Source organism: Bombus pyrosoma, linkage group LG9, assembly GCF_014825855.1.
Source record: "Bombus pyrosoma isolate SC7728 linkage group LG9, ASM1482585v1, whole genome shotgun sequence".
NCBI lineage: Eukaryota > Metazoa > Arthropoda > Insecta > Hymenoptera > Apidae > Bombus > Bombus pyrosoma.
Window position 1 is genome coordinate 14,472,869 of NC_057778.1, and position 21,406 is coordinate 14,494,274.

At 29.1% G+C, this 21,406-nt stretch overlaps 2 protein-coding genes and 1 non-coding gene across 3 annotated transcripts; 2 read left to right on the plus strand and 1 right to left on the minus strand.

Annotated features, from left to right (window-relative positions):
- Positions 1-3: 3 nt before the first annotated feature.
- On the minus strand, positions 4-75 carry Trnaw-cca. The gene has a single exon. It is a non-coding gene; the product is annotated as a tRNA-Trp (tRNA).
- A 1,088-nt stretch (positions 76-1,163) lies between these two features.
- Positions 1,164-7,499, plus strand: LOC122570677 (structural maintenance of chromosomes protein 4). The gene is made up of 8 exons (XM_043733301.1): positions 1,164-1,900; positions 1,990-2,181; positions 2,258-2,434; positions 2,518-2,810; positions 2,865-3,144; positions 3,252-3,848; positions 4,334-6,495; positions 7,026-7,499. The coding sequence occupies exons 1-8, from the start codon at positions 1,658-1,660 to the stop codon at positions 7,156-7,158; spliced, it is 4,077 nt and encodes a 1,358-aa protein (XP_043589236.1). The 5' UTR covers positions 1,164-1,657; the 3' UTR covers positions 7,159-7,499.
- Positions 7,500-8,008: 509 nt separating this feature from the next.
- LOC122570469 (putative inorganic phosphate cotransporter) lies at positions 8,009-20,094 on the plus strand. The gene is made up of 7 exons (XM_043732815.1): positions 8,009-8,163; positions 11,498-11,634; positions 13,661-13,961; positions 16,353-16,609; positions 17,604-17,753; positions 18,628-19,002; positions 19,099-20,094. The coding sequence occupies exons 1-7, from the start codon at positions 8,109-8,111 to the stop codon at positions 19,261-19,263; spliced, it is 1,440 nt and encodes a 479-aa protein (XP_043588750.1). The 5' UTR covers positions 8,009-8,108; the 3' UTR covers positions 19,264-20,094.
- The last annotated feature ends 1,312 nt before the right edge of the window (positions 20,095-21,406 follow it).

A 21,406-nucleotide genomic window follows, 5' to 3' on the forward strand; every position in this document is an offset into this window, starting at 1 on the left:
AATTGACCCCGACGTGATTTGAACACGCAACCTTCTGATCTGGAGTCAGACGCGCTACCGTTGCGCCACGGAGTCTGTTGTAGTTCTATCTTTCTTTTTGTTATTTCAATATGTATACATAATATTATATACAATGCAACAGAATATAACATATAGAATAACTCAGCTAAATGGAATCACCTAAATATCGTCATTATTTATTATTTTGTGAAAGAACTTCAGAATAAAATTACACTATTTCAAGGGCTCCACGCAACGATGAAAATAGTTTTTCTGGTGGTCATTTTCTTTTTACGAGACTGCAAGGTAATCAGTTTTTTTAAATAGAGCGCTATATTTATTCTCCGATATCTTTCTGGAGAGCGAAGAAATAAATTCAGCGACCTTAATAAGTATATCGTTTCTATCATTCAATTTTGAAACATTTGTGTCTGAAGTACATACAGGGGCGGCGTGACCTTCTACGGGGCCGGGTTCAAAAATTTTGCGGGGCCTGAACACACATTCAAATCCTACACTTAAGTTTTACAACGAGGAATTATTTATTTACAAATGTTGTTACATATATATTTTTTATAAGAAGTTTTTTAGATAAATCCAAGTAATATTTTTTCGCATCGCAAAAAATTCAATGAAAGTATAAAATCTGTAATCATGTATGATTTTTGCAAAAAACTATTGATGCAGCCAAATAAAATTACACTTAATTTGAACCTCTATAAGCTATAAATAAGAGACAAGAATTAGGTTTAGATTAGGTCTTATTTTATTCGGCTGTTGCGCCGTAGGTCAGGCGGGTACTACAATACGCTGCCAGAAACGCTCAATTCTACTTTCACTAATGTTTGTAGCAAATGTATATACACTTACTAATCAGTGAATGCAATTACTCAGTCGACGCTTCTATTACTGTATTCTTATAACTTATATATGTTTATGATTATTATGTTTGTTAGTTTATAATTACTTAATATTAACTTATAAGACTTACTTAAAGATCATAATGTATGTAACCAGACTTAACATAATGGGCACGTATAATACATGTATGGGTATAACAATTTTATAATTAAAATTGCATTTTAAATTAGATTTATATTATATATTAGGTATATATGTACATATACATTTATAATATGCATCATATTCGTTATAACATACATAGCTCTCATATTTTGTCCATAAAGAATGTTGCAATTGATTATATGTACGTTACGATTTAAATTTGAATTTAGTACGGCGTCCTTTGATTCGTTACTTTTAAATGTAATATATTTACTATGTTAAACAAAAAGTGTTAATACATGTATTTAGAAACAAAATCATGGTGAATTGTATTGTAATATGAACTAAAATTTAATTTGGGAAGTGTATTTGTGGTTTCTATGATAATATCAAGCATAAGTTTTGTGACATGTATATATAGAAGACTGATATAAATCCTTCTTCGTCCTGTTTTTTTATATAATAAACTATTTAATTAGTATGGATTAGATTACTAATTTGTGGAAAATATATGATCAATTAGTAACACATACATATTTTTCGTCTTTTGAATATCGATATATCTAACCTCCACCATTCTACGATGTGAATTTACATCTTTTAATGTAGATTGTGTTGTGGATGAAAAATATATTATAGATTGAGAAGTAGGATGGTCGAGGAAAATCGTATTAATGAAAGTTTTCCTGAAGCCAATATGGAAGTTAATGAAGAGAATGTTTTACACGAAGATGAAAAAGGTGGAATAAAGGTGGATGATGATATATATATACCACCACCTCTTAAAGTAACTAATGAAGTTGATGTTAATGGTCCTAGATTAATGATCACTAAGATTGTTAATGAAAATTTCAAAAGTTACGGAGGTACACAGGTTATTGGCCCATTTCACAAGGTAAATATTAGATAACTAAAAAGTTTCAATAAGAATTATTGATAAACTGGAAGCCACAGCATCGATTTACCAATTTTCTTCGTTTATAGTGTTTTTCAGCAATTGTTGGGCCAAATGGTAGTGGTAAAAGCAATGTTATAGATTCAATGTTATTTGTATTTGGGTATAGAGCATCTAAGATTAGATCGAAAAAGATATCAGTTTTAATACATAACTCGAATGAATATCAGGATGTTAATAGCTGTACAGTATCTGTGTATTTCCAAAAAATAATTGATAAGGTATATTACATATTAGAAAAGATTATCTGTTATCAAGTTTTATGAATTAATAATGTTATTTCTCTCTATTTTCCAGTTGCAAATGGATTATGATATAGTGCCAAACAGTGAATTTGTTATATCGCGAACAGCATTTAAAGATAATTCATCTTATTATGAACTAAATAAAAAAAAAGTACAGTTCAAAGAGATTGCAAAACTTTTAAGATCTTATGGTGTAGATTTAGATCACAATCGCTTTCTAATTTTACAGGTATGCATTTTATTATTTATTACTTTACAATATATAACTTTTTATTTTACTTTACGCTATATTACATCATATTATATTATTAGGGAGAAGTTGAACAAATAGCAATGATGAAGCCTAAGGCACAAAATGAAAATGATACTGGTATGCTTGAGTTTTTGGAAGATATAATTGGAACAGTTCGTTATAAAGAACCATTAGAAAAACTATCAAACAAAATAGAACTTTTATCAGAACATAGGGTGGAGAAATTAAACCGCCTCAAAATTGTTGAAAAAGAAAAAGCAGCTCTTGAAGAACCCATGCAAGAAGCTATTCAATACTTGCAATTAGAAAATGCAATTACGAAATTACAGCATCAACTTTATTGTTATCAAAGGTAAATTTTTTTTAAAACTATACTGTGCTTGAGTTTTACAACAAATTTTTTTAGATTTGAAACATCCAAAGAAATTGTGGAGCAGGAAAATAAAATTAATGAAATGGACAAAGATTTATCAGATCTTGTAAACAAAATGGAAGAAATTTATCATGATAAAGAGCAGAAGAACAAAGTGATTAAGGAGAAAAGTGCAACATGGAACAATTTACAGAAGCACAAGGATGAAATTGCAACAGAATTTGATAAAATTCGAAAATATGATGAATCACTTCATGCAGAATTAGTGGAAACAAATAGAAGACGAAAATCTAACATTGCATCTTTAAAAACAGTAAAATTTATTTTATTATCCTTATAAAAAAGATTAGGATAATTATTTTATTAATTTTATTACTAGTTATTAATTGTAATAAATAAATAATTAAATACTCTCTATAGGAAAAATCTAAATTAGAAGAACTGTATAGAGTTCCAGAAAAAAGTATAAAAGATATCCAAGAATGTGAGGAACTTGTTGAAAAACACTCGAAAAATAAGGAAAAAGAGGAAGTAGTATTAGAAAAGTTGATGGCTGAATTAAGTAAGAAGACTAAACCACTGTTGAATGACCGTTCCGAACTTGAGAAAGAGCTAATATCTTTAAAAAAGGATGTTAATCAAGCACAAGCAGCATTTGATATTGCTAAATCTGAGTTGGAACTGTATACCTCTATAGAATTAACAGAGAAAGAAAAATTAGAAAAATTAAAAGATTCTTTAAAATTAACAATAGACAATTTAATGACACGAAACGAACAGCTACACAGCTTAGAAAACAAAATTCCTTATAGCGAAGAAGAATTAATAAAGGCACAACAAGATTTAAAAAAGATGAAAACAAAGGAAATTGAAATGACTTCAAAGCTGAAAAGAATGAGGATTTCATTTGAAGAACAAAAACTTGCTATGCAAGCAAATAAGTCAAGGAACAAAATTATAGACAGTTTAATGAGGGAAAAAAGGGAAGGTAGAATTCCTGGCGTTTTTGGAAGATTGGTATGTAAATTAATAGTGACTTGATGACTGAATATTGCTATCATACCGTTTAAAATTATTTCAAGGTCATCGTGTTGTTGAACTTGTCTCGATGTCGACTACAACTGTCGATCGCAATTATAAAAAATATGTCGAATTTGGTATGTGAATAAATATCAGTGACCTTGGAATAATCCTCAAGGAAAATTGTAACATTCAGGGAACTTAAATGTCTCTTAGTCATTTTTTCTTGTCTTCAATAGCGATGGAAATAATTTAGATATTTAATTTAAGTGAAATACCCTGTAACTTGGTATTGTGTGTTTGTTTGAAAGTGTAAGAAAAAGTGGAAGGTATTTTTATCCAATTAGAATAACGTACATCTTTATTGCTGTGAAGATTGCTTGGAATAAACATATAGTGCATTATAAATATATCTCTTTCTAGAAAAAGTATTTTGTAGTACATATGTATAATAAAAATTTTATGTATCTGTTTATGTGTAGGGTGATCTTGGTGCTATAGACAGCAAATATGACATTGCAGTTTCAACAGCCTGTGGTCCCCTAGATAACATTGTAGTCGATACTGTAACAACTGCACAAACATGTATAACATTTCTTCGGCAAAACGATATTGGACGTGCAACGTTTATACCATTAGAAAAGCAACAGCGTTTAGTATCAAAATGTAAACAAAGAATACAAACTCCTGAGAATGTTCCAAGACTCTTTGATCTTATACAAGTTGAAGATGAAAGAGTATTACCAGCATTTTATTATGGATTACAAGATACGTTAGTGGCAAATGATTTAGATCAAGCAACACGTATTGCTTATGGTTATAAACGTTTCAGAGTAGTTACTTTGAAAGGCGAATTAATAGAATTGTCAGGAACAATGAGTGGAGGTGGAAGAACTGCAATGAAAGGGAGAATGGGACAAAAAGTTGTGAGAAATGAAATATGTATAGCAGATATTGAAACACTAGAGTCAGATTTGAATAAAACTTGTGAAGAGTGCAATCAACTTAAAGCTAGATCTCAATCTTTAGAAAATCAGATTCATATGTTAAATGTAGGTTTAAAGGAAATGAAAGTTAATAAGGAAAAGTTGTATATCGAAGTGAAGACATTAAGCGAACAAAAACCATCGTTATTGGCACAAATTAAAGCTCAAGAGAAAAGAGCTGTAGAATTAATATCAAACCCACAAAAAGTGCAACAGCTAAAGGAAGTAATGAACTCTGCGAAGGAAACTTTGGAAAATGTGCAAAAGAATTCAAAAACAGTTGAAAATCAGGTAATTCGTATTAATAAAGAAATAGATACATTGTCAGGGAGTTCTGTGAAAAATCAACAAAAGAAGGTAGCTGACCTATCTAAAGCAATTGATACAGCTAAAGCTGAAATATGCAGACTGCAAGTTGCTATTAAAACAGCTGAGAGAAATGTAAAGAAAACCGAGCAACGAATAGAATGCTTAGAAAATGATGTATGTACTTGTGAACAAAGACTCCGTGATATTCAGAAAGAAAAGCAAAAATTAGAAGAACAAGGAAAAGAATATTTAAAAAAGCTTCAGGAATTTACGGAAGCTCTTTTAGAAAGAGACGAAGCTATGTCATCTTTTAAAGAAGAATTAGATATTTTGCAGGCTAGGGAGAATAAACTGAAAGCAATTAAAATAGATCTCGATCAGAAATTAAAAGAGCATAGAAATATAATTAAGAGTTTAAATCAAAAAATACCAGATTTCACAAGAAAAATAGCAAACTTAAAACTTCAAATAATACCCGGTGAAAATGTGGAAGAGTTGAAAGAATTAACAGAAGAGGAACTTAATGAATTGGAAGAAAAAGTTCTTATAGGAAATTTACAAAAAGCTAAGAAAAAGTTACCTATGGAAGTTCCAAATATGCAACTTATAGCAGAGTATAAAGAAAAAGATGCATTATATTTACAACGTGCTGCTGATTTAGAAAAAATAACTACTGAACGCAATAGAATACGAGATATTTACGAAATAGCAAGGCGTCGAAAAATTCAGGAGTTTCTTGCAGGTTTTACTATCATTACTGACAAATTGAAAGAGATGTATCAAATGATTACATTAGGTGGTGATGCTGAATTAGAATTGGTCGATTCTTTAGACCCCTTTAGCGAAGGAATTGCTTTCAGCGTAAGACCTCCAAAGAAATCTTGGAAAAATATTTGCAATCTTAGTGGTGGTGAAAAGACTTTAAGCTCTTTGGCTCTTGTATTTGCACTACACCACTATAAACCCACTCCTCTATATTTTATGGACGAGATAGATGCTGCCTTAGATTTTAAAAATGTTTCAATTGTTGGAAATTATATTAAGGAAAGGACAAAAAATGCACAATTTATAATTATATCTTTAAGATCGAATATGTTTGAACTTGCGGATTATCTGGTTGGGATATACAAAACATACAACTGTACAAAGAGTGTTACGGTTGATTTGAAAAAGTATTACGAAAAAAATGGAATTGTCCCACCCACACAAATATCCTCTAAAAGTTTATATTCCACACAAACACAACAATTTGCTATGCAAAATCAGCACAAAGAGAATTGTACAACACAAAATATGAATACTGTACAAAATACGGAAAACGTTCGAGAACCGAATGGGAATACAGTTGAGTAAGTAAGATGAATTTTTTAAGACTCATACATTTCAGTTTCAAAGTTATATTGATCGAATTATGCTATATTTACTAATTTTGTTTGAAATATTAGAAATATATCGAGAAATTAATTCGGAATTTTTGGTATTGATCACTAATTTATCTATAATTAATAAAATAAGAAGCTAATTTCTAATTAATAAAAATGACGTATTCAACATATAATAAGGGATTAACGAAAGTTTAAAGATTTGATATTTCCAACAAACTATTCTCCTTCTTATTTATTTTTTACTAATAAAATGAGTAAAACATAATATAGTAAAATGATATTAGTAAATAATAGAAAGATACAGAAAAATAAATACGGAAAAAATAGTGCAAAATAATATAAAGTAATAGACTATGAAATATATTGTTTGTTATAGTTATTATATTATAATTGTTGAAATTTTATTGATACACTCATTTGAATTAAAACCAAATGCATAAATTACAATTTTATGCAATAAGTACGTTATATATTAGTGTATCACTTTCTTTCAGATTGCCTGAATTAGGATTATGTCCAACACCAAAAAAAGCACCTAGTGAAAATACACATACAAATATTAATAATAGTAACATAAATGATGGCAATACTTGCGGCAAACCTTTAAAAAAGAAACGCAAGATATAAAATATAAAATATAAAATATATATGTTTGTTAATATTCAATGTATGTAGAAGATATATTTTTATATGCATAATATAATGCAAATCTGACCGACATAAATTATATGTAAGCTAGAAATAAATTTTTTTAAAAAACACGTATTTACCTACAATTTAATGAAAAAATTAAAATTGATTGCGATTCTTTCGAAAAAATAATAATTATAATAATATGGTGGTAAAATAGACGATTTCCAATTCAGTATTACACAAATATTATTTTATGCAAAATATTATTATATATATAATATTATTTCATTAATGATTTGCCGAAAAAATGTCGTTTTTCTGTATTGAAGATGGTAAGGTAATGTTTTATATAAATTGAAATAATCAAGTGTAATTTTAAATAAATTAAACATCTGAAAAATAAATGAAAATGTTTCAAATATTTTTGAAATATAATAATGTAAGTAACAATGTTATTTTGTATAGTATTAGATATATAATGACATAATGAAAATTATTTTATTAATATGCGTCATATTACTAAAATAAAAGAGTAGTTCATTGACTTGTATATTGTTATCTATTTTATTTGTTTTTGAAGGGAAACCCATTAATTCTTGTTGTATTAGTTTATCATTAATTAGTATTTCGAAGAAAAATGGCACTTTCTTAAATTCTCTAATCAGTATAATGCTGTAATTGTTATTACCTGTCAAATGTAAGAGACTAATTGATAATTATCTTTACATTTGTTAATTGAGACACGCTCAATGTTCTTTCGAAGTCTGGTGAAGCAAACATTCGAAACTAATTGCAAAGAAGTGGGATAGAAGTATAAGGAAAAAGAGAGGCTGCATGTCAGTGGGCGGGGAGTAGACATGTATGATATAAGTATGATGAATAATCATCTAGTAAAAGATTAGAATTTGAACAGTCTGTGTTTGATAGTACCAGAAATTACAGCTATGAAGAACGAGGAACATGCAGAAAATACAGAAAAAGGATCAACGACAATTTGTGGTAAATACATATAGTTTTGATTTAAAGCTGAACCTTGAGATATTTCTAATGTTTCGACAGTTACGAATTATAATATTTTTGAAGTGTACATTTAATAACGTCTAATTTCAATGATACTTTATCAGTTCATGTTATGGAATAACAATTCACGTCGTAAACAATATTTAATATCGTTACTTGCATAAGATCGGTAATCGAACATCCTTTAAAACTGAACTTTTTTATTCGATCAAATGATTTACGTTTTTTTGAGAAGTAAAAGGATTAGTTTACTAGATGACGTGTGAAAAGCTTTTCAAAAATTGGCAGTTCTTATCTGAGTTTGTAATGAAAATCGGAAAGAAATGAAACAATATGTTTTGTAGATTTATGTCAGTTATACACATGTTGAAAATTTCATCGAAATTGGTTAACGTTTCTATGAGTTATAAACGATTAAGAGTGAAAAACGCAGTGTTTCACGATTTTCGATCTAAAATCTAAAGATTCTAACATCTTTCGATGTCTGTCGCTTGTTTCTGTATTAATCGTTCCGTATTTAATAATTTTGATATAATTTTCAGCATATATATCTAGAATATATATATATATATAATAAATAAATAAATATATATACACGCATATATGACTGACATAAATCTTCAAAATGTGTTGAAAATTTAAATTCTCATAACAAGCGTAGATAAGAAGGTCGTAAAACGCGACCTTTACTTTTTTTTCACGATTCCGATCAATCGCAATTAAAAAAAAAAAAGAACAAGTCATTTGGTCCACTTTTAAATAGCTTTTGACTAAACAGTTTTTGAAGGAAGCGCCTTAAATCTATTTACTCTGAATTTACATTTTTCGTACTTTATTTGCCGTTTTCAGACAGTTGTAGCTAGTAGATTAGTGAAAACAAAGGGATAGAGATCTAATTCTATCGTTTACAGTTTACAAAATGATTTATGAAATGTTCACAATATTAAATAATCTTAGAAAAAAAAACCAGAATTATAATTGAAATATTTTTTACATATTATAGATACATAGGCGTAAATAAACAGTTTGAAATAATCTTTATTAACAAAGTTTTATATGCACAGAAAACGGTCGGTACATTCAATGTTAAATATCTGTTTTATCTATGTCTTTTATGTAACTTAAGCGTTTATCAATTCTTTTATTAATCTTGTTTTTCTTAACAACTGATATTATCGTTTAAGTTTTTCGTGCTTGAATGAGATCAGAGAAATCGGAGAGATTAGTGAGACAGTATGCATCAGCAATATTACGATTTTTTTATCGTTTATTTCTTTCATAATTAAATCGATATCTTCTTGTTACATATAACATATTTAGTTTCTTAAGACTATACACCTATATATAAGACTATTACCAAGTAAATCGAGCAGGAATTTGTAGGATATAAGCGATTTTTTAATTACTTATAGTAAATCAAGTTTATACTATTGAATTAAATTTTTATATATGTACGTCGATTATATTATACCGAATAAAATCGTTTGAATTAAATCTTAAATATACATGTATATGCATGTCGGAGATGAAAGGACATCGGGGCCTTTCTTTTGGAACGTTTGAGAAGGTGCCCAATACTTTAATCCAGAATTTTTATTATAGCTGCGCTTAATAAAACTGAAGAATAGTTGTTTTGTCCGATCGCCGCTATTATTTGTTAACTCTTGTAATAATCACATCTGTACCAATAAAAATCAGCTAGAATACATAACCACTCGACTCGACTCGGCCGACTCGAGTGGAGATTCGTCAAACGTCAAAAATTCTAATGTTAACCCGACATACATATAATCGTCACTTAAGAATATTTCTTACTGTTTTTGTTAAGATGAACTGATAAGATTATTTTTGATTATCTATCCTAGAACATACAATGCGGAAGGTTTCTAACAAATGAAATTAATATTTGAATGAAAATTTGTATTCTGAATCTGCATACTTCAATCCTGTAAATGGTTTTCGATGGTGTACGTGTAAAGTATAGCGCGTAAAATATTGCCAAATTATTAAATTACCACAGAAAATCTGTAATAATGTATGGACAGGAGCGGTTACTCAATACATGTTATCGTGCTACAGCACGAAATAAAATATTTCGAAAATCGTTGACATTGTAACTTTTGCTTTCCGCTGTTATTTCTTCGTGATTCACTGCCAGATACGGTCATAGCATTTGAAAATCGCTTCTAGACCAAAGAAAAGTCTATCACTGTTCAATACTATAGTCGTAGTGTACTATAGTTGTTATTATCGTTAATATCTTCCCTCACATTCTCACTAATCTTTTGTTTGTTCAAGATATTTTGTTTTGCGCTGTAGTCAGTGTCGCGCGTCTCACTCGCTATCTTTGATGTGAATGTTTAAAAAGTTCTTTTTTGTTCGTTGTATTAATGTAATTCGAATCATAATTTAATACGCGAGTATATCAATCCTTAAATATGAATTTCGAGAATTCTTGGTTAAAACAGCTATTTTCTACGCGATCTTCTGAGGAGAAAATTCAAATTAAAACACTGAAAAGGGCTACTTCTAATTTGACTATCGTTCAGACAACCAAAGAAAGAGAAAGTGATCTATATACAATACCAGGGTTATCGATATGTTTGTAGTTAAAGAATATCGTCGAGCTGATTTAATAATAATTTGAGACTGTTTATGGTTACATTTGCATGTAACACGTATAAAATCAAGACCAGTAGTAAGTATAAAATCCACGAGCCGTCACTGTGTATAACATAAATGTAAAAAATTAATCTTTTCATACAGATATGTATGACGAATGAAGTCAATTTTATTAGAAATATTATACTTACGCAATTAGGAATATCGATTACGCATTTGAGGATGGTTTTGTTTTACATTTATAAAATAACAGATTAGTAATACGACAACAACACATGTTTTATGAACTTACTTATGTATCAATTATTTGTTACGAAAACAGATGTTTGTAATATAATAAATAGCATAAAAAGTAGCTGTGACAGTTTCAAGTTATCAAGCTTTGATATCATTGATTCCAGCTAGATCAAAGATGGAGAGATAGATAGATTTTTTATTATAATGAAGGAGACATATGTAATATGTACGATGTACCCATGTGCTTATGTACAATATGTACATGCAGCCTATAAAACGAATATATGTAATTTAATTTTTGAATTTCGAATTAATTAACAGTGCTGAGCGTTCCAATTTGTCGAGTCTAAAAGACGATTCTCCTTTGTTTAGGACATTACAAAATAAATATAAATTTTTGTAACATACATATATTATCTATAATCTTAGAACATACAATATTAAATTTTTGCAGGTGGACTCGGCATCAGACACCTGCAAGTTCTTTTACAGTTCTTTGGAATGGTAATTGGATATTGTCTTCGAGTGAGCATGTCGGTAGCTATTGTTGCAATGACACAGAATGATCAAAGCACTGATCGTGCATTCGAGGTAAATTATGTATATGTATATGTACATGGCTATAGAATTTGTATTAAGTCCATTTGTGTTAAGGTAAAGTTAATAAGTAAGTTAATAAGTTAATAAGTAAGTTAATAAGTAATAATCGCACTTTATAAAATATTCATTTATTCTAAAATTTAGTATCCTTAACAAATTATTTAGTATCCTTTTAGAACCACGATTGGAAGTAGTCTATTTTGTTTAAGGCAGACTTTTGTTAAGATAATCGGCATTATTGCCACATGATTAACATTGAATTTACGAAGAGCGAAGAGTTTATGAAATCCAAATACGTTTCCTTACTAGTTATATAAATCTGATAAGAGTAATTTCTTACATAAACAAATGTTTAAAGAATATCGAGAGTATTGAGAATATTGAGAATATTGAGAATATTGAAAATTTGTATCTGAATGTTGATACGTATTAGATATATTTTATAAAATACCTGGGTCTTATTTAAATCTGCGCAATACGTGTCGATAATATAATTTATTCTAAATACTTAGTTATATTACTTTAAAATCTTATACCATTCAGTCATAAAACAAAGGATACATTATATGTTCCTTTAGTCTTGTGCGACGTTAAAACGTGATTTTTGTGATGATCATACAAAAAATATCGTTGTTGAAAAATATATAGAAGCAGTGAGTAGATATAGAAAGTAGTTGAGTAAACAATATCTTGTAATTATTTGATCGACTTGATTAAAATTTTTCAAATTTTTTGTACAAAATACATATCAGTCATTTTTATAATAATCAGTGAGTCATGAAAATAAATACAATGTTTATACTATAATAAATATAATTTGTTATAATTATTTTTATGGCATTAGAAAAATATCGAGATAAATTCAGTAGCCTTCGGACTGCTATTCGTTCGTACATTATATAACGTTATGAACGTCCTAGATGTACATATATAGCATAGAATGAATCACTTAATCCGTTATAAAATATTTTCTTGAAAAGAATTACATGAGATATAACGTAATGATGTTGTTTTTTGAAAAGGGAAACAAGAAGAGTTCAGCAAATCATACATCCATTATAAATGAGCTTATACATATGTATATATATATATATGTATATGGTTCTGGCTGTATATAATCTCAAAAAGTAATAAAATGTCTAGTACAAATCATACATAGGATACTATTATGCAACGATAAATTCTCCAAGAGATTGAAGATTTAATAACACCCTTTTTGTATTATATTATTAAATAAGTGTAATAAATATAGAGTAAACGAGTTTTGCTGAAAATAAGTTTTATATTTTATGTAGTCTTTTTTTTCTGTATATAATCTTAAATTCAAGATATAAGAAAATTATCTAGTAAACATTATCAAGGCAATAAAAATTAAATAATGACACACACACCAATTCGATATCACTTAATTTTGAATTGGTTCGATGCAAAATGTGAGATAAGGAACACGTTTTAAATCCTTTACAATCTTAGCGTTTTCCTTTTGAAATTAAAGCAAACTTAAATTAAGAAAAATACAATATTCGTTCCTTTTCTCGAACTTTATTTTTGCAAAGTTTCCTTATTTATGCCTTTATGTTTCGCAACGAAAATATATGGCCGGTTAAGGCGAAAGCCGATTAAAACAAAACTGGATAAAAGAAGAGTCCCCTTTATATGTATATGTATAATGTACATAGAATGGGCGAAAAGTTAGAGAATACTTTCACAGAATGATTTACGCAGCACAATATACTGTTACCGTTGCTCGTCAAACAAATTGTATCTTTATCGTGTAATAGAATAGAACGTTATCTTCCTAGTAGTGAAAACGATATACTATGTATATATAATAAAAACTGAAATTCTATAATTAAGATTAGCATAGTACTAATTGTACTAATTATAAGTCAATTAGTTTTCCAAGACATCGTTATTCTATCTTTCAAATTGAAATTACGCGCATATTTTATAACATTAATTTTATTTCATACCATTGTTGTAAAACGATTGTTTCATGTTTGACTATTGTAATTAGGTCTACAATTGGAAATCGACGGAGCAGTCACTGATCCTCTCTTCTTTCTTCTGGGGCTACACGATAATGCAAATACCAAGTGGCTACATAGCTACAGTATGGAGCGCACAAAAATTACTCAGTGTTGGAGTATTGCTTTGCGGAATCTTAAACATTTTGACACCGACCGTTGCTCATTATGGGAGTTACATTGGTGTTTGTATTTGTAGAGTAGGCATGGGACTGTGTCAGAGTTGTCTTTTACCGTGTATACAGACTTTGCTTTCTAAGTGGGCACCGCCATCCGAACGAGCACGACTTGGTGAGAACTGTTTTATTAGTATCTTTCACAGAACTATCAGACAGACTACCACATCTCAAGTAATGGATAATTGCTAATTTGTTATGCATATAATATTAATTGGACGTGATATAATTTGGTCGATCGAAAATTTGACTCGCGGGTTATTTAGGAATTTGGTACTTACACACAGAACACTATATGTATATACCATCTGTTGACTCTAACCTTTTAGTATATACGAGCAGTATAATGCAACATTTTATGTATCAATCAATAGATTCGTTGAAAATAATTTCACGCTTGCATTGCCGATTGCCTACTGTCGGCCGGTACTACTTCAGCCGCTCCATAACCCTTGTTTACACAATATTTATTTACACGATATTAAAAATGGTTGTCTCTCTCTCATCGATGAATTTAGATTGGACTATATAAAAGTGCGTCCGCTTACTCCAGAATGAAGGGTAATCGTAACATAAATTGTATCAAAGTTTTTTGCGACTATCACCTAGAAACTATAGCCGAACAGCGGTAATGTGTATAGGAAACAGATATTCAAAATGTTGACCTTGACAACATATTTCAAGGTCATTGAAATTGGCAAAGTGTGCCGTTTTCTGTATAATTACCAGGAATTTTTATGAATTACAGATAGTTGACACGTATGTGTTGTGCATCCTAACCATTGAAATGTCAGCTATAAAAAAGCGAATTAAGTAGGATCGAGTAAGCGGAGGTAAGAAAAAAATGAAGAATAGTAGAACTTTCTGATTAATAAATGCAATAAATAGCGAATATAGAGGGTGTCTCAGATTTTTAGCTACACCAAGCTGCGGTAGAAGATTTTGCGAATAAGAGTTAAATGAAAATGTCATATAAATATAAACAAATATAAGCAAATACTTTATACTTGTTAAGAAGGTATTTAGAAAAACGAACATTAATTTCAACGATTCTGTGGCTCTTAAATTCAACAAATATTATTGGATTGAATATAATACAGTATAGATTATCCTAGTTACGCGAAACATTTTGTATATCGCGTATGACCCAGAATGTGTCATTACATTGATCGATTCTATCGCGTAAGCTTATTTTGTGTCAGTCGAAGGTTCCTGACCTTCCTATATTTCCTTAATCAACTATGCTGTAATACGCATACTACACACTAAAGAACAAGTGACGAAGGATAATCCTTGAATACTCAATACATATCCTTGAATGGTCAATGCTCATGACCTCTATTTTGACACGTGCAATAAATGTATAATTGGCCGTATACGTCCAGAATTCGAATTGTTAACCTTCTTTATGTAATACATTTTTAAGATACCTGTATAATAACTTTAATAATTATTCGGTTATTTTACTTTTAATCTTTCTATTACTGCTGATTCAACATTTTTATATTGACATACGTAGCATTGTTTCATATTTTTATCTAAGTTTGTCAGTATTTATTAATTTATAAACTCGTCAAGTTGTACCGAATCGTGCTAAATAATGCTATCCTAATCCAGTTAATATCCATCAAAGTAGTTGTAAAATTCGCAATCTACTACTTACTGTACGATACAAAAATGTTTTATTTTTTTTTCAATTTTCGTTATTACAGAGAAAGAAATACATCGTATGCCATGATAGATGATCATTTTTAAAACTCGTTGCCCTTGATTCGGTTATGCTCCTTATATTATTAGTGCATGTTACTTATTGGAAATAACTCAGAAAGTGTTTTCAAGTGAATTACTCCTGATAGCACAATCGCAAGGTTATTAGATTAAATTTGAACTTTACTACTCTATACTTTACGATATTTGTTTACAAAAATACGGAACATTGAGGAAACGCTATGAACATGCGGATTTCTTATATTGCGTACTTTTCGTTTAAAATCATTTACATTGATCGATATTGGTGTACAATATTAATTTATTTAATTTAACTAACTTAACATAGAAAAATACTTGCTTTTTTAATCGACAATCCTTAAATAAACAAACTTGTCGATAATATTCCCATTCAATGTCCTCGACACAGATAAATTTTTATTTGAACCGATTTAACGACGTTCATAAAATACCTGATTTGTACTTGTTTGCACAGAATTGTTCAAACTTAATATTGGCGATAAACTAAAAGTCAAATTTAGTTATATCGTTGAAGTCTAACGAACATATCGTATTATACATGTTTAGAATTAAGGAAAATAATTTAAAGTAAATTATTAATCCTCTAATTTTTTCTTAAATTTCGCTGTGCATTTTCTAGCAATCGAACAATCCAATAAACATTTTGTTATAAGTCGTATTTTGTCAAGTACATTATTGCTATTGACTGAAATTCCACATTTAAACATTATTCCACGGTTATATGTATATCATAATATAATACGTATATTTATTTTAGGTACGCTTGCTTACGCTGGGGCACAATTTGGGACCGTGATTTGTTTCCCAATTTCTGGTGAATTAGCAGCTTCAAGTGTTGGCTGGCCATCTATTTTTTATACGTTTGGTGTTTTAGCGATAATTTGGGCCATTGTATTTTTCATTTTTGGTTCGGACAGTCCTTCTAAGCACTCGGGGATATCGGAGAAAGAAAGGCGATATATAGAAGATAGCTTAAAAAATCCCGGGGATAAAGAAAAATCAGATAACAAAACGGTAAAAATATTTTCTTCCCAGTGATACTTATATTTTCTAACGACATTGCTTATACTTTTCCTTCTTACGTCTAGTAGATATATATCCTGTTTTACATTTTATTTCTCTCTATAATAAAATCGAAGGGTTTACTTTGCTGTACGTAGGTACTTTCCTTTTATCGTGCGTATAATACTCGAAACATATTTCAAGAAAATTATAGATTTAACGTCATCAGTATTGACAAGGCATTTTTTAATTTACAGATTAATGTAACGTTTGCATTAGATTTTCCACATGAGTAAACTTTCCTCTTATATTTGTGAATGCTATTTCAGTGACGCACATATATTATCCTACGTTAGGACATAATACTACGTCACTACGTACTCTAAACATTATTAAGTGTCCATGTAACATGATGCGTCAGTGTTGTGAGAAAAACGATGCAATGAAACAATACAATGATTATCCAACGTGTATCTAGAAATCATATTTTATGATATAATCTACTAGATGTAAACACATATATACATGTATGTATATGTATACATACACCCGTATATATCAATCGATCAATTGAAAACTTTCCTTTCGTTAACATAAAAGTCATAAAACATAATACGCATTTGCAAAATTATTTAGAAATCAACGTTATCGTATGATCTACGAATATGTACATATTTTTGGCAGAAATGTCCATTAGAAGAAAAGTCTGTGATAAAGTTAATACGTTGTATTGTCGTATGTAAACGACGATAAATGACTTATGGACACTAAAATAAATGTCATTTTTATAAAAACAATACCTATGTTTTATGCAATTTTGCTTTGAAAGTACACATGTATATATAGATTAAAAATTTATTTTTTAAACACCAAACAGCAGAATAATTAGTCAATTCGTATATTTATTTTATCAAATATAACATATTTTAAGCTATTTTATCGAACATGGACGTTAATATTATAAATTATGGAACATTGTTTTATGTATGTTTGTGATTCTCCAAAGCCGATGAAAACACCATGGAAAGCTATATTCACCTCAGTACCGATGTGGGCTCTTATAATCGTACATTGTGGACAAAATTGGGGCTTTTGGACTCTTATCACAGAACTACCAATTTACATGAACAATATTTTAAAATTTAAGTTGGAGGAGGTATGTAATAATATAATACTTTAATAAATAAAATTATCTACTAAAATCTTAATTTTTTGAAGATTCTTTAAGAGTTTAATTAGAAATTAATTCTTAAAAAATTAATTTTATTTTTTCAAAACTGTTTTACCGTCACTTAAATCTTTCGAACAAATATTAAACACTGAAACATTAAAATTGAAATTTAACATGTATGCCATATCGCAAAATAGAACGATCTTTCTATTACGTAAAAACCGTGTTAGGGCAAAACTGTGTTGTGTACCATATAAGGGTTTCTTCCAATTTTCTTACATATGTTGTAGAAATGTCGTATTGTACGAACGGTCTTTTAAAATTTTGCAATTGTGTTACGTATGCAAACTCACTGTAGTAGGATTAACGGTGAGATTATCAGTATTTTCTTCATTTTCTTCATTTTCTTCTTCGGGAAATTTGGCTCATTTTCTTCAAGATATTGTTCAGCGTACACATACATGACTGTAATTTTTATTTCATTTAACGATGATAGTTAATAGATAAATAGTATGCTCAATTTTTCGCTGCTACTGACTGCTGTTAGCTTTTTTTCTGATAATCACACACATAAAGGTCGATAACATCTTCAGTAGTAAATTATACTCTACATCATAGACAATCGTATTGAGATAAGAATACTCATGTTGATAAATATTCCTCACTATGCCCTATTGCGTTATCGAAATTTACGACGTTCTTGAATTTTTTTTAATTTACGACATCACGTGGAGTATACTTTCGATATTATGTATTTGCCATATGATCGGTAAAGTTATAAAACATATTCGTAACGTATCGTTGATATTTAACAGAATGTGAAATTATTACATTAATTACACATTACTCGATTTTTCAGAACGGTTGGATATCGGCGCTCCCTTATTTAACGATGTGGATACTAAGCTTTCCAACATGCTGGTTAGCTGATTATGCTTTAAAGAAGAATATCTCAAGAGGAGTAATTCGAAAAGTTTGCAATACGATTGCACACTGGGGACCAGCGATAGCTTTGATTTGTCTTGGTATGATGTCGGTGCACGATGCCACCGTGGCTACAGCTATTCTTGTGATAGCTGTAGGTTTAAATGCTGGATCTCTATCCGGATTTCAAATTAATCATATCGACATAAGTCCAAATTTCGCTGGCACGTTGATGTCCATTACAAATTGTATAGCATCTATAATTGCAATAATCGCACCAATAGTCTGCGGCATAATCGCAAACGACGAGGTAATTAAGTCGAAGCAATTTTATCTTAACTGTGACATTTTTCACCGATAACTACGTACGTTAATTTAATGTTTTTCTTAATTTGTTTCTTTGCAGAAAGATGTGACCCAGTGGAATATAGTATTCTACTTGTCTGCTGCTATTTATATTCTAGGAAATTTAATTTTTGTTATTTTTGGCAGTACTGAAATTCAACCATGGAATAATCCTGAAACTACGAATGTCAAAGGACAAAGCGAGAAAGAATTAACAGTTATATGAATATGCAGAAATATCTGCGTTATATTCCGTTAGAGTCGCAAGCGCCATACACGTTTTCAGAATGTTTTTTCAAATAAAACTTGAACCGTATGTGGTTTCTCTGTAACATCATATACGTATACAAATTGGATCTAAGTAATTTCTATATATGTAATTCAATACATCTAACCAATGACTAGCTACTGTTATTATTCCAAATTTAGAGGAACGATCAATTTTAAAATCCAAGAATTCTTGAAACTGTTTCCTTTATTTTTTCATTCATAAAGTTTCTTCTTCAACGTGGTTGATAATTGAGAATGTGATATATGTATTTATATTAGTAAATACCAAAAAAGTAATTAAACGTAATTCTAAGTGTAAGGGATAGACAATATCCCTTTGTACAGATTTAGGATGTTTAGACGACAGAACGGCTAACATAATGAAAAAGAGGCTGTGCTTTACAAAACTAAGTATACATGTATATGTAGATGATTAGCTTCGATAATATACTGTTCGTTTCCATGTTCGTAAGGTGCAAGATTGCTTTTGCTATATTCTAGTCTTGATTCAAATCTTTCATCAAACAGTTTAATGAGACCAATTTTTATTTAGGTCTGAGATTAAAAAAGGAATTTAACTTGTAACATACCAAAATTTAGAATAGCTTGAATGGAAGAGGTAACGTGAAGCCTTTAATAAAATATTAGGTTATCTCATAAATATAGGTATCCTTCTTTATGACATGTTAAATAAACATCAATATCATACTTACTATGTTAAACAAACATCAATATCTTACTTACATTTATTCTTTGAAAGAGAGTCGTTTTCTTGATCTAAATAAAATATCTAACATGTATAGAATGATATTATTTTATTTAAGGGGACTCGTAACCAAAAAATATAAAAAAAATCATTTTCTTATTACAGATTCGGAATATACGTATAGATATTTTTGCAGGTTGTGTTAAAATATAGTGCAATTTTGTACACTAGAAGTAAGATCAAAGAGAAAGTGGGAAAAAATCTATATTCTTTTAATGAATTTCTGCTCCATAAGCAGGATCATCTTTCTCCTGTTCTTGGAATGTATATTCCAATTTTCTTTTTCTTGCCTGCTGATAAATTTTTGTTATTTTTCTTCCTGCGTTTCTTATCCTAGTCCCATCTAATTATTGCATAATTTTTGTACATTTTGCTGGTTCTATGAAAAATTTCTCAACAAACGAATTATCGTCGCTTATCAGAAAAACATTTTTTTCTCAATCATATTTTTAGTACTGATTCTAACGAAGGTAATGAACGCATTGAATGAAGGAATTTGGAAAATAACGTCTACATTCGGAGAACAAAAATGATAATTTATCAGTTTTTAAACGATATACTAAAAATCATGTAACTTTTTTGCTAAAAGGTATATAAAGAATCGAGTATTCGATTCATTTAGAATTATTAGCAATTAAATTTATTAATGTATTAAAAATAACAGAGTACATGATTCAAATTTCATTGATATTACTACGTTAATATCGGAGAAAATGTTTCATAAAACTGTACAGTTTTCTATATGAATGGAGTTCGATTGCGAGCCCGCTTATTTAAAACTACATGTTACACGAATTCAAATAAAGAAATGCGATAAATATCGAAAATATTTATAATGTCAGTAGCACGTTTTCGAGTTTCAAATGATATTAGAAAGAAATTTGAATTTTAGCAATAACACTACTTCGTTAGTTAGAATCAATTGGCAGTATGATATTTTTTTTAGTAAATTATGTATGAAATTATCTAACGTTGTATATTGTGTACAATATAAAAGAAGTTGTAGCTATGTGATTTTTAGAAATTATTTTACTTTAATAATGTATTTAAAATGAAAATGAAAATGAAAATAAAAAGATATAGGTAAAACTATTCAAACAACACAATTTATTCGTACAATATTGCGCGCACGTGTGCACAAACACAAATTTTATATATTTTTGTTAAAAATAAAATAATTATTAGATACAAACTAATGTAACGATTTACACGATATCTACTATTACATCTGTTATTACATATATTTATTTTTACGTACAATGTATCGTAGAATCTAATTTTATATGCATACTATTATAGCTGTTGTTTCTTAAATACATCCTAGTATCTAAGA